This window comes from Perissodus microlepis, chromosome 12, assembly GCF_051167445.1.
Source record: "Perissodus microlepis isolate ML-2025 ecotype Zambia chromosome 12, ASM5116744v1, whole genome shotgun sequence".
Taxonomy (NCBI): Eukaryota; Metazoa; Chordata; class Actinopteri; order Cichliformes; family Cichlidae; genus Perissodus; species Perissodus microlepis.
This window is the reverse complement of record NC_140472.1, coordinates 34923456-34938108: the sequence shown is the minus strand read 5'-3', so window position 1 is coordinate 34938108 and position 14653 is coordinate 34923456. Positions and strand designations below refer to the sequence as shown.

General features: G+C 41.3%; 1 protein-coding gene across 1 annotated transcript in view; it reads left to right on the top strand.

The window, feature by feature from the left end:
- The first annotated feature begins 737 nt into the window (after positions 1 to 737).
- Positions 738 to 14653, top strand: part of smarca2 (SWI/SNF related BAF chromatin remodeling complex subunit ATPase 2) — a 57016-nt gene continuing 43100 nt past the window's right edge. Inside the window, exons 1-10 of the mRNA XM_084947550.1 lie at positions 738 to 867; positions 4191 to 4435; positions 6089 to 6218; positions 6534 to 6926; positions 7291 to 7392; positions 9403 to 9655; positions 11066 to 11192; positions 11755 to 11928; positions 13084 to 13257; positions 14160 to 14330. Coding sequence (XP_084803676.1) covers positions 4202 to 4435; positions 6089 to 6218; positions 6534 to 6926; positions 7291 to 7392; positions 9403 to 9655; positions 11066 to 11192; positions 11755 to 11928; positions 13084 to 13257; positions 14160 to 14330 — 1758 coding nt within the window. The 5' untranslated portion in view covers positions 738 to 867; positions 4191 to 4201. The remainder of the gene's footprint in view (positions 868 to 4190; positions 4436 to 6088; positions 6219 to 6533; positions 6927 to 7290; positions 7393 to 9402; positions 9656 to 11065; positions 11193 to 11754; positions 11929 to 13083; positions 13258 to 14159; positions 14331 to 14653) is intronic.

Genomic DNA, 14653 nt, shown 5'->3' with positions numbered 1-14653 from the left:
GCTCCATAACCATGCCATGTCACGGTCATATCAACTATCCACATGGTGAAGGACTCTTATTGGTATTTTACTGTGAAATACTGACAGTAAGAAAAAACTGCTCATTTATTAGGATCCTTTCAGACAGTTCTCTTTAAAAGAGAATTGAATGACCCACCACTGGCCCAAAGCTCACCATCCCACGGATTCTACGTTGGATCAGGCCTTGTGTCCATAAAGTTTGCTTCTGCATGCTTTTGAAGCTTCATGTATTAAATGTTAAATATGAATAAAACTTAAATTAAAACATGAAACAATAAAAAAGTGAGCTTGTACTTTCCTGCTGTAGTGACTAAGAACATATAGAGGCATACATACGTTACATACATACATATTATACACACAGTGCAGTGCATATATGTACAGTCTGTATAACTAATTGCTAATTACTCTGATGTTAAACACAATTATAAAAGCAAAGTATTATTTTTAAGTATTCATTTCTAAAGGCAGGGAGAAGAGCACTGACAGATGGACAGCATCAAATACGTTATTACAACACAAACCATGAACCGCGCGTTTGTAATAAACTTTTACATGAGCGGGATATTCGTCCAGGCTGCTGCTCTCAAAGTTATAGCACTGGTCACAGAGCGGACACACGCCCAAAAACAACACTGCAAGAGTGACAGCGATTCAGCCTATCACCGTTTACGGTAGGTGGGACTTCCGGTGACATTGACAAATCAGTAATGGCGACACAAGAACAACTTAAACATGACAGCAAAACAACACCGAGGGGGAGTGAACTTATGGACAGCAGTCATATTTTGAAGAAATATTATAAAAATTTCATCTAATTATCTGCAATTTCAATCCAGCGAAAAGGTAAAACGACTAACGGTGGTTCGGTTTTGATGAATACTGAGGTGTAACTACTGTTAGGAACTGCTAACTGTCCAAACTTTCTGACACGGACGCAGTTCGCTACATGGAAACCAGAGCCAGCTAACGGGCTATGCTAGCTGACGTTAGCAGATGGCTAAGTTACCCAACGATCGAGCAAAGCGGCAGCGAAAAAACGGCCGAATTTAGGGCTTTTGTGAAACCGCGTGTCTATAAACGCGATACACAAGTTAAATTATGCATCTTTAAATGTTAACTAGGTCATGTCAGGTGCTCGACTTTCATCTTAACTTTGATTTTGTCTGCATATCCGTTATGGCCACCAGTTTTTTGGGGAAGCCATGATCCAATCAGAGTGGGCTCTACAGTTGATCGAGCTAACGTTACTGTAACTGTACAGGGACGGTCGGAAAACAGGGCAGCTGGTCCTCCAACAGCGTTTATCTACGTGGCGCTGATTGTTATGCATGTTTTTTGTTTTTCTTATAGGTGTTTATGACATCGCTGTGTTTTCTAACGGTGCAGATACGTTTTGCAGTCACTATGCAGCTCTATAAGTCAATCATGCTATGGCTGTTGAGACCCTGGAAATTTCTGGCTCATAGTGACACTTGTAAGCAGAACATAACGTCAGACACATGTCAGCTAATTCTTTCTATATAAAAGAATCCTTTCACGCAGCCTCGGGTTTTATTATTCTCTGTGCAGGAGAGCTTTGCCTTTAACCCTTGTGCCCTCCTCAAATTTTGCACCCCTTTCCACACCTTCGTGGACAAAAATGTCCACGCACAAAATCTGCCATAAAATCCTCATACAGCAATAATTTTTCTGCGTGTTTTCATAAATCACCAACTTTAACCTTTTTCAAAATGAGCAAGCGTTAAATGATTTTCAGAATTTTAACCCTTTAAATGCCGGTTTAAACATTTGAACCACTGCATTTTATCCCCCCCCCTCCCCCCCCACAGACACACACACACACACAAGAGGAATTATTTTCCGTATAATGAATAGAATTGGGGATACGGACATGTCAAACATCAGCAACAAGTCTGATTTGAATGGATTATTATTTTTTGTGTAGTGCACATGTATAATCATAATCAGCATACTTTATTAATTCCTAGGGAAATTATGTGGGTTACAGTTGCTCCAGTACAGTAACATTAACAAAAAGACTAGACTATGTAACAATACAATATTTTAAGATATAAGAAATAAGGAATAATACACACCCAATCTGCCATAAAATCCTCGTAAAGAAATACATTTTTCTGTCTTTAATTTTTCATAAATCATTAATCAACTGGACTTTCTCTCAATGTGTACATCACATATTCAAAGCCTGGGTATTTCAGTTCATATTTGTTCATATTTCATATGTTCTGTTGTGTTTTCAGTGTTGTTGCAGTTTGCATAATAAATGTTCTCATTGATGAATTAGATGTTGTTTCACACACACATCCATACAAATCACTCTTGGGGCTCCCTGGTGGTCACAGGACTCCATAATACAACTGGCAAAAATACAAGAATTTCATGCATTGGTCTACCATGGGGAAATGGTTGAATATGGTGAAGTACAGTAAAAATGTCAAATATCACTGCTTTTCTTCCAAATGAAATGCTAACATTACAGAATGCATGGTTTTATACTGCAATGCAGAGAGATTAAAAAATGTTGTTTCAGTGGAAGTGAATGAGGCATTTCTGTCCACGAAGGTGTCGAGAAGGATTATCAGGCACTACACAAAAAATAAGAGTAATGAAATTAAATCAGTTTGACATGCCCAAGACTCTAATCACCACCAATGTCCTATTCCCATACTATTTATTATATGGAATCATAATCAGGTTTAACTGTTACACAGGCATTGAATTAACTCAGTGGCTGTTTCCGACATTCTTTGATCACTGATAAACATGATTGATGTTGTTCACAAACAACAGTTAACATATTAAAATCCATTTTCGGATGGTATGTGCCTCATCTTGTTTTCATAGAATTAAAATCACATCAGTCATGTTCTTATTTTCCTCCTCTAGCTGTCTGGACATAGGGCTGGGCGATATGGCCTAAAATCCATATCGCGGTATAAATTGAAGCAAATGCGGTAACGATATATATCGCGATATATACGTTATACATTTTCTTCTGTATAACGTATTTTCTACACTATAAGGCACACTTAAAATCCTTTCATTTTCTCAAAAATCAAGAGTGTGCCTTATGTATGAATTCTGGTTGTGCTTACTGACCTTGAACCGATTTTGGTGTGCAGAAATCTGTTAAAAAATGTTTTAGTACAACTTTGGTAAGCCGCACTGCTTGATGGATTGTCAGAGCATTACGGCTGCCGTAGTGAGGAGCTTCGCGGAGTAATCTGGGTCCAAAACTCCGTCCCTTCAGGTCCCAAAGTCAAACAAACACTGAGAGTTAAAAACGGTTTAAATTCTTTCATCTTTAATAAAATCATCAGCGTTGCTGCTTTACCAGGTGTAACAATTAAGTTTTACATCCAGGCATCCATGAAAACAGAATTTATTACATTTAATGGAGTTAGAAGTTAGCAGGAAGTTAGCTCGCTAGTTTCCACCTAAACATGACATACCATGTTCTGACCGAGAGATTTTTGAAACTAATTAAAACGTACAGCTCTGCTACCACTTCCAACATAAATGAAGACAGAAAACTAAACAGCAGTGGCGCTTGCAGGGTTACTGAAGTTGGACTACCTGGTATATAATGTTGTGCTACGCGATTGCTAGCTACACAGCTATGTTAGCATAACATTAGCACAGTGAAGCTGGAGGATGAACGGCAACTTTTTTTCCACTCGATAAAAGTTAACGTGAGGGATTCTGGTGGTCTGGGACAAATGCAATCGCACAGCAGGATGCTATACACGGGACAAACATCAGTCAGGAGAACAACTGAGATTATTCATCCACAACACGAGGTTAGTCATTAATATACTGCAACAACATGGGAACAGAGCAGCTGCGAGAGAATTCAACATTAATGAATCAATGTTACGGAAGTGGAGGAAGCGCAGTTTTTGGCTTTCCCCATATTTCAAAAGTGCTTCATCTCTTTGCTATGACTGTCGCCCGCCATAATTTGCAGATGATAATGGTTTTAGCCGCTGCGATACTTTTGACCAAAACAGGGGCAGCTTGATGACATCATCAACATGCGCTATCGCGATAGAGCGGTTTAGTCAAAATCTCTATCGTTGGCCAAATTTATATCGTTTCTATCATATATCGTTTATATCACCCACCCCTATCTGGTACCTTCACAGGTATTCAGTAGATGTCCGGCCCCTCAGAGACATCAGGTGGTATGTCGCATCCTGGCCCTTCTCCTGGGGCGGGTATGTCCCCAGGGCCCATCTTGGGCCCCAGCCCTGGACCAGATCCCTCACCGAGCTCTGTTCACAGCATGATGGGCCCCAGCCCCGGACCCGGAACACCCAATGCACCTCACGGCATGCAGGGCCAGGGACAAAGTGATTACTCTCAGGACAGCATGTACTCTATGCATAAGGTACAGCGTGCAAACAGTACTACAAACTATGTCGTGATGTCATTAGTGCTAAAGGAAACTGTTAAAGTAGATATTTATATCACTCTGATGGATTCAGTTTTTTAAACATTTTAGTATGCTCACTAATAAACCGACCAAACTAAAACAAGGAAGGGAGGAAAAATTAGGAAGATATGAAATACTTTATTTATCCTTTTTTATATCATATTAGGGCTGCCACGATCAGTCGACTAGTCACGATTACGTCGACTATCAAAATCGTCGACGACTGATTTAATAGTCGACGCGTCATTTTAAGCTTTGTAAGATCCCAAAAGACGCAGGAATAAGTAGCAGGATTTAAGAGTGTAATAACGCATTGAAACAGAAGATGGCAGCACTGCATGTACAAGGATGCCAGCTGCCGTTAAACCCCGAAGAAGAAGAAGCTGTGTCCCAGAATTCATAGCGCAGCCCAGCTCAGTTTACAACAATGGCGGCAGCTAGTTAGTTTTAATATTACTCTTATTATTCTTTCTGGGTCACAAAATAAACGTTTAACATATTTTCAGGCGAGAATGTAGCTGTGTAAACCTCAAATATCTGCTCAGTTTATCAAGACGCCACATATTTTCAAAAGCGCTCCGACGTTTTCGGAGACGTCTGTTACCCACTAGCTCGATAGCTAGCAGGGGGCAAGGCTCGCTAGAGCCCGTGAGAACACCAGACTCCCGGCAAATTGTTTTCAAACCCACCACCGTCTTTCGCTACTCAGGTTAAACATGATATATAAGTCACTTAGATAACTTAAAAATGTTATTGTTTGGCTTTTTTTTTTAGTGTTTTATTTGTTCCTGAGTAAATCGGTTTGGCTGAGATTAAAGTTATAGTTTTTACACAGCTGAATAAACGTCAAGCAGACAGCTGATTATCAGAAGTGTGAGATGCTCGAGAATATACTCCGGTGTCCCGTTATATTTTAGATAGCAAGGAGTTTATTAAACTTCACAGAAACAATCTGCAAATTTCATTAAAATGTAATAAACTATCATCTTGTCTTTATTTTTAGTTAGCACATACCTTAAACACTTAAAGCTGTAAGCTAATGATAGTTATATAAGAGCAGATGCTGCTGGTGCAATAAGCTGTACGTTTTAAGTCCAATGGATGATGATCTGATTAATCGACTAATCGCAAAAATAATCGGTGACTAGTCAACTATCAAAATAATCGTTTGTGGCAGCCCTATATCATATAAATATATATTAGCTTAAATGAGGGTATACGACATATCTGTTGTTTGATAAATTGATACAGAGATAAATAATAAATGTGAATTTTTGCAGTACTTTTATAATCTTTTTATACTCTTGAGTTCATGCAGTGGAGGGTGGAATAGATTTTTTTTGTTATGGTAATTTTTAAAGATTTTGGCAGTTTCACAGTAGAATTACTGATGTTACTTCTGCTTAGGCAGGCAGTTCATTTTGCTGCTGTAATAATCCCAACTTTGGAACTAATAAAGGCTGTCTTATTTTCTCTTATCTTATGTTATTAATGTTTATTTTTGATATGATTAGAACCATCAGTGTGCTAAATTCAATCTTAAACTGGCAGGACAGTGTGTTTTTGCAGTTAACTTGTGTAGATCTGAAACATATTTTGCGTTTTCAGCCCATGGAGGGGATGAATGACAAGTCAATGGCAGAGGCAATGCACTTTGGTCACATGAAAGGTGTGGGGATGAGGTCTCTCCATAGTGGCATGGGACCTCCACAGAGTCCTATCGACCAGCACAGCCAAGGTTTGAAACCCAAGTCCTTCAGCTCTCTAAGCAGCCTGGTTTATTAACTTAACCTCATCATCCACTTGTGGTGTTAATGTTTCTCAGACATCTTCTAAATATAAGAGTTAATATTAAACAAGGAGGAAGCAGCAAGGAAATAAATAACCCAGCTATGTATTTTCCTCTTTCTAGTGTGTTAATGAGTAAATAACCTCTAAGACTCATTGGCTTTTGCTCTGATCCCGAGGTTGTGACCCTATTCTTCAAGGCTTTGATGTGTGGTTGGTTGTTTTTTTAATATTGACAATGAAACCTCCTTTCTGTCCACTTAAGGGTACATGTCTCCCCACCCATCCCCAATGGGAGTCCATGAGCACGCTTCAAGTCCCATGTCAGGAGGCGGAGGTGGACCTACACCACCACACATGCCCCCTGCCCAGTCAGGCCCTATGATGTCAATGGATCCCCAAGGAGGCATGTCCAACATGTCCAACATGGGCCAGCAGGTGAGGGGGTCATCTGCTTTTAGTCCAGTACAGCTGCAGCAGCTCAGAGCTCAGATTCTGGCCTACAAGATTCTGGGTCGTGGGCAGCCGCTACCGGAAAACCTTCAGCTGGCTGTTCAAGGTAAAAGGAGCCTACCCACAATGCAACAGCAGCAGCAGCAACCACAACAACAGCCGCAGCCGCAGGCACCAAGTGCCAGTCCTTACAACAGGCCTCCAGGTACGATACAGATTTATGTTAGTACAAATATTTTGTGAGTATCTTTGTTGTGAAAGTCTTTGAACATTAACAAGTAAAGATAAAGAAGAATTATGATTTTGTTTTTGGTTCTTTTTTGTACCTTAATGTGAGGCTGTAGTGTAGAAAGATGCCGTTGCTGTCAATAAATTGAGTAAAAAGCTTGAAATTGTCATTGAGCCCAGATTGAAACATTCATATTGAACCTGTTTTGTCTGACGGAGAACAGAGATTTGTGTGATTAATGGTGTAATGACAGAAAAGAGGCGTGAAATAATTTTCCTTTACAGTTTCAAATTGTAACAGACATATTGTTGAACTATGAAATCTGTTATTGTGTTGAAAGGTATGCCAATGGCACCTATGGGGGGTCCCCAGTCGAGTCCCTGCCCAGCCCCGGCCATGCAAGTACACAATCAAAGCACAGGACCCAAGCCTTGGGCCGATGGTAAGTTTGGCAGGTGTATGTGGTAAACCTGGGCTCTGTGACTGGACCGATAACACAGGGATCTGCATGTGGCTTCACAGTAGGGGTGGGGGAAAAAATCGATACTGTGTAGCATCGTGATATTTTGTTTGCTAATAATGTATCGATACAGGGACAGCAGAAATCGATATTTTGTTACAAAAAAAGTTTTTGTGGACTGGAACTCTGACTTCAGAGCATGTTGATCCTTTTTCTGAGAAAAAGTCCTGACATTCCTTCACTGTCCAAATGTGTTTAACTTGTTTTTTTGGCAGCAATAAACATGACAGTTTACTTATTTTAATTTAAGACATGTTTTATTTTAATTAAGTTTAAAACTTTTTTATTTAATGTAAAATTATATTTTGTTTTAATTTACTTTCAAATTCTTCAGTTGCTGAAGGGGCTGCATAGTTTTCATAAATTGCATAGTTCAGAATAGCTATAATTGTCCCAGATGGTTGCGTTCAGTTAAGTTGGACTAGACTGTAATACAAACCGTTCAGTTTGTCAACAATAAAACTGACTGAAATGAGAGAAAGACTGAGTGCGAGACTTTGATATTAGATCAAATGAATATTGATAAAGTTTACCTTTATGTACAGAATCTGAATATCGCAAAATATTTTAAAAAATTGCAATAATATCGTATCGTGCGTTAAGTATTGTGATAATATCGTATCGTGGGATGTATGGTGATTCCCACCTCTACTTCACAGTCAGTCCCACTTTTCATTCTGCCCAGTCTAATCCAACATGCAGTGCCCAACAGATTTTTCTGCATGACTCATTTTTCTGTCAAATGGCTTAAAGCAGATAGATCCCCAAGCATTTACTAAAACTTCAGTTCAGCAGGTAAAGGTGAAGAGAATAATGGTGCAGTAGTACTGCAAGAAAATATGACAAGAAGATGAAATCTTTAGAATGAATAGTAAAACAGTCATAAATTAAAAACAGATACAGAACAAGAAAATCTCATCTTCCACTGTGGTCGATTTAAAATTGAACAAATAGAAAAATGAATCTGTCAGAAACATCAGAAGCTCAGGGAGATCTTTCTGACAGCTAATTGCTCCCAGGTGAGGACACTCTTTCCTCTGTCATGAGCTCTGGCGTTGTGTTGGTCAGTTAACCGTGTATGAGGAACAGAAAAATTGACCTCCTAAAGCCAAAGGGGGAAACATCCATAAGATATGTGTAAGTGCCAGGTTGTCTGTAAACACACAGGTGCATTTACTGAATTAAGAAAACCCTGGTTGATGTGCGTGTGTTCATAACTTCCCATGTGATAATTTGGTATTTAGGAATAATTCCCAGTGCAGACATTTTTACAGACGGTATTTTTACCTAACGTATCCAGTTCGTCCCTTTAGGGTCATCACAGTGGATCCATCTCACCCTCTGCACCGTCTTCTCTCACACTAATGATCTGCTCATCCTCTCTAACTACATCTGTAAACTTTCTCTTTGGCCTGAAAACTTTCTTGTGTCTTTATAATTCTTTGTCCAGCGTATTTCCTCTCTCTCCTCTGTAGATGTTCAGACCATGTCCTCTCCAAAGATCCAAGCTGAGCTGTCCCTCTGATGTGCTCATTTCTAAATTGCTTCCATCCCCATCTTTGTCTTTTATGTTAGTGTCTCCAAACCATCATAGCAGGTCACTCACATCTTGTAAACCTTCCTTTTCACTCTTGCCGCTGTCCTTCTGTCACCGATCACCCTTGACACTCGTCTCCACCCTGCTGCACTCTTTTCTTCACCTCTTTTGTCCACTGTCAGTTGCCCCCAGGTATTTAAGCTCATTAAGCATAAAAAACTCATGCAGCTTGTTGTGGTTAAAACCAAACTGAAAAAAACGAAACGATACTGACACGTAGGACTGATGTGAGGTTGTTGTGTTTTTAAATTTTTAAAAACCTTTTGGTACTGAAGGAATTTGAGATTTTGGTCATGTGGGACTGGATGCAATAACCAGAAGTCTTTGCTCTCCAGGTCAGTGTGCTGAAAATCAAACCATTGCACAGAAGCAGCTCACTCCTGTTGCTAGTGGTCGCCCCTCTCCTGCACCACCTCAGGCCTCTGCTGTGCCAGCTGGGCCCATGCCAGGCAGTTCGGGGACCCCTCAGCCTCCTGGGCAGCAGGGGTCCGTAATGCTCCCGATACAGCACAAGCAGAACCGCATCACGCCTATCCAGAAGCCCCAGGGCTTGGACCCGGTGGGAATCCTGCAGGAGAGAGAATACAGGTAGACACATTCACGTATTCATCAGTGGTCTCACAATGGTGCAAAAACTTCACATCTACACAACTCATCACATTAAAGAATAAAACTGCCTGCATGAAATCAGTGGTAAAGGAAAGTTTGAAGATGAATTTATGTGTCGAGGTCAAACTGCTGCACATAACAAACTGCATTGCTCTGCATATGTGACATTACATGTTTTTCACTTGAAATGAGTTTAAGTCACATATCCAAACATTGACTGTGACACGAAGACTTGCGAGCAGAGTCTGCGAGCGTTTGACGAGGGTTAAGGTTACAAGCTTTACCCGTATGAATATGATAACGTGAGAAACACTTTGTGGTGGAGCCTCTATGGCCTTTCTTAAAGGTGCCTCGCGTGCTCAATCACAACTCACTGTTATCCCCGCAGGCTGCGTATTTTTCTAAAAACAAAGATTCCCGAAGGAGACGTCGGGAAGCCTCCACAGACCTTAATCCTGCTTTGGCCCTGAGGCTTGTTTTTCTCTCCATAAATTTGATGTTGTTTTGATGATCTCTTCTTCATGTTGTCTTGACTGAGCTGCATTGGTTTAGACATGATTAGAGAGAGACTTGTCCTCAGTCCACCTTGTTTGTCCAGTGAATACATTATGAAATACTGTGCCTCTCACAGTGTTGTGGAACAGCACTGCATTATTGGTAGTGTTATGTAGTAATAAATATACTCCTGAGGCTGTTGAATAATCAAAACAACTTTAGATCTTATTGATTTAATGCAGTTTCCCCTCAGAAAGCTACCTGATGATACTACTAAATAAGTAAAGCTCACAGTGTAGCTGCACCATGGATGTGTGAAGAGGACCAGAACTCGTACAGCGGGCAACAGACCACCCAGAGATATAGGGGAAAAAACTTTCAGTAAGACTACACAAAACGTGCAGGTTTTATGGTTTAGTTGGACCCAGAGTGTCATCATCCGTGTTAACATGCACCAAAGAAGCTAAAGAAGCACTGGGAAACTAGACTTTAAGCCTGAAAGATACTTATTGAGCAAACACTCAGTATGCACCTGAGGCAATGAGACCATGTGTTGATGGAGGCTCTAATGAAGGTAACTGCAAAACAAAACATACGTCAAAAAAGTAAGAGCCATGCTAGATTCAGATGTTGCAGATTGCTGTGAAAAGTGCAATCTGCATCCAAATCCCATCTAAATAGTATGATAACATGAATCACATTCTATGGCTTTAACAGCTGACAGGTCTCATGGCAAATGGATATAATAATAATAATAATGGATATATCACCATCGTCCAAATTTCCAGTGATGTAAATACCTGACAGCATGTGGTGGCCAAATGCCTCAATAAAACACTGTATGTGTGTCCAGTGTCCTGCAGTTTAACCAAATGTCTCCATAATGTCTCTCAGACTGCAGGCTCGGATTGCGCATCGAATCCAGGAACTGGAAAGTCTGCCAGGCTCGCTGCCTCCGGACCTCAGGACTAAAGCCACAGTGGAGCTCAAGGCTCTGCGTCTGCTCAACTTCCAGCGTCAGGTACGCGGCAGCTGCAGCGTTTCATGTTTCACGTGACTGCATCAATGTAAATGCATAACTGCAGCGGCTCGTAGTCGAAAGGAAAGAGCTCACTTTTGTTATCACTGGAAGTTCATCGGATCACCCGCCGTGTGAGTGTGTGCGGCGCTTTTATCGATAAATCCACACTGGGCTGGTTTGCTGCTCAGGTATTCTTAGAACAGCGATGCCATTTCCACTGATTTATGTTAAAGGTACACGTACATACAGAGTTTGGACTTCTTACTCTCAGTCAACAAAATACATTCATCCACCTAAAAATATTATTATTAATTTGTTTTCTGTAGGCTGGGTTTTATTGTAGTTTTGGTTTATCGACACTTTCAGAATTCTTAATTTCTTTTATGCAGTCGTGCTTTAAATAGAAGTCAAATTGTTCATTTTAAGCCCTTTGATAATACAATAGTGCCTCAAGCTGCAGCTTAGCACTATTTTCAACTCGTACTCAATGTGTACTTTAGAGATACAGGTTAGATTAGATCACTTTAGAGTTTGATGTGTAACCCGTTGATGAATATCCCAGCTGAGGCAGGACGTCGTGGCCTGTATGAGACGAGACACGACCCTGGAGACGGCCCTCAACTCGAAGGCTTACCGGCGCAGCAAGCGGCAGACGCTGAGGGAGGCACGCATGACCGAGAAGCTGGAGAAGCAGCAGAAGCTCGAGCAGGAAAAGAAGCGCAGGCAGAAACATCAGGTGAGTCACACCAGAGTCCATGTAACAACCCACAGCACTTATTATATCATTTATCTTATTGTTGTTCTTGTAAAAACTGCAGTGCCATGGAAATCATTAACAGTAGTGGATCAAAAATCTCACGGTTCGGATCGGATCACGGTTTTAAGTCACGGACCGGATCAATTTTCGGATCAGCGAAAAAAAGAAAAAAGACAAAAATTGAACATTTACTTATTGAAGTCTTTTTTGCCTGTTAAAAACATTCATCTCTAGACTCATTCCACACAATTATTAAAAACAATTATGGTTCAATATAGGGCAGTGTAGGTCTTTGTATCTACCACTCAATTCAATTCAGCGCCAAATCACAACAACAGTCGCCTCAAGGCGCTTTATATTGTAAGGTAGACCCTACAATAATACATACCGCTCATTATATCGCACTCCGCTGTGATATAATGAGCGGTCACGGACACGTAGCTTTCTGTTGCCCTGGAGCTCCACCCATTTTTAGTTGGGCAACAGAAGATGCCTGGGACAGTTCAGCCATAACTTTAATCTTTTCCTGCTCATACATGCTTGGGTACAATCATGTCACTGAAGTGGACGCGCAGCGGGATATCATAGCGTGGCTCAAGCACGTTCATCATAGTTTAAACCCCTTGTTTTGCACAACAGAATACAGCCTCATGTCTGCAGCTAAACACCCCAGTAGCTTCTGTAATAGCTTTAGCCCGGTCGAACTGGGCAGCAAAGGGCTGCTTAAATACCGCAAACTCCTCTGCTCCTCCACTTGGACCGCTAGCGCTGACCATAGCTACCACAGACTGACCACGCGCACCACACACATACTGTTTTTCCTTCTTTTTCGGATCACAAAAACCGTGGAGTGGGATCGGTTCAGATTACGGATCAACCGTGATCCGCTGCACCACTAATAAAAGGTATTCATGACAATTTTTGGTTAAAAAAACAAAACGCTACCGTCTCATTTCCTGCAGTCAAAACAAATGCAACAAAAGCAATCAGAAAACTGTCAACAGTGCGACAGCATCCAGCAGGTCCTCCGTGTGAAAGCAGGTGACAAGCTGACAGGAAGGAAAACTCATGTGGCGTCAGGGTTGTGTCTGCAGTGACGAGAACAGAAACAAAAACTTGTGACTTGTTTTTCAGGAATATCTCAACAGCATCCTCCAACATGCCAAGGACTTCAAAGAGTATCACCGCTCTGTGTCCGGTAAGATGCAGAAGCTCACCAGAGCCATCGCCACCTGGCACACCAACACGGAGCGTGAGCAGAAGAAGGAGACGGAGAGAATCGAGAAGGAGAGGATGAGGAGACTCATGGTGAGGAGCGCCAAACCAAGATGAATCTTTTTGGAAGTCATGTGTTTTCATAAATGCTCAAAGCAAAAGTTACGGATATACAGGCTGATTATTCACTATACTTGCTACAAGCATATCACAGCTTCCTAAAGCCTGCTGAGCTTGGACCAGCCTGCTGGTGCTGTTCTTATGATGCCAGTTGTTGCCACTGAGCTCAGTGTTGGCTTGACACACTTAGACATCTGTCTAAATGTTGCTCTCTGCATCTGTATAAGAAATGCCCCCAAATGCACAAAGCAGACCAAAACTGAACCTTTCAGAATTAGTATTTAACGTGGGTGATGGTCTCAGTGAGAAGCAGGATGTGACTGTCCACTCGTTTTCCGCTGTTCTCATTCTTCTCTGGTGTCTGATTTCATTCCGACTCATTAAATCAGAGCTGGAGTTTGTCAGCTAAATAATAGCACACCATACAAACGTCCACAGTGTCGTGCTGCGGCTCTGCGTTCCTGTTTCGCACTTCTCAGCCCCCCACTCGGCTGCCAGCGCTGTTAGTGCTGCTGAGGCCTCATTACACGCATGACTGAAGAGAAGGGAAACTGTAAAAGTGTCTTATGATACAGACAGAGGAGGACTTTGCGACAGAGACAGTTTACAGATAAGGTCGCTGGTGTGCAAATACACAGTTTAGCCATTTAAAAGTCTATTTATTAGTTTTTTAAAAATTATTGTTAGCATGTTTTGTAAAGGATCTAATTGTAATCATAATAATAATTAAAGATCCTAAAGGTTAAACTGGCTATTAACTATATGAGTGCAGTGGAGTTTATTTGTAATTCCGTCCTGTTATTATAATGGATCATTTACACTTTACCGTTACAGCAGCTCTCGTCTTTAATTTGATGTCACTTTGGCTCATCCAGGCAGAAGACGAGGAAGGGTACCGAAAACTAATCGATCAAAAGAAAGACAAGCGTCTGGCCTACTTGCTGCAGCAGACGGATGAATATGTGGCCAACCTCACCACCCTGGTGTATGAACACAAAGCTGCTCAAGCTGCCAAGGAGAAGAAGAGGAGACGGAAGAGAAAGAAGGTAGGAGGACGAAGGTCAAGTGTGTGCTCTGTGCAGCACTCAGCTTCAGACAAACATGAACACAATAAAGTGGCTGCTGCTGTTTATCCTTACCTGTAGGATATGTGGCCTGCTCTAGGATCAGCAGTGTCATATTCAGTTCAGGGCAGTTTGTTTGCTCTTCTCTCAGTGTTCTCAAATGCTCCTGAGTAAATGATTTCGCTACAACTACACTCACTGGCCACTTTGTTAAGTGCACCAGTTCAACTGTGCATTAATGCTCATGTTGCAGCGACTCGGTGTGTCCGGCCACGTAGGCCAAGACAACCTGCTGACGTTCAAAC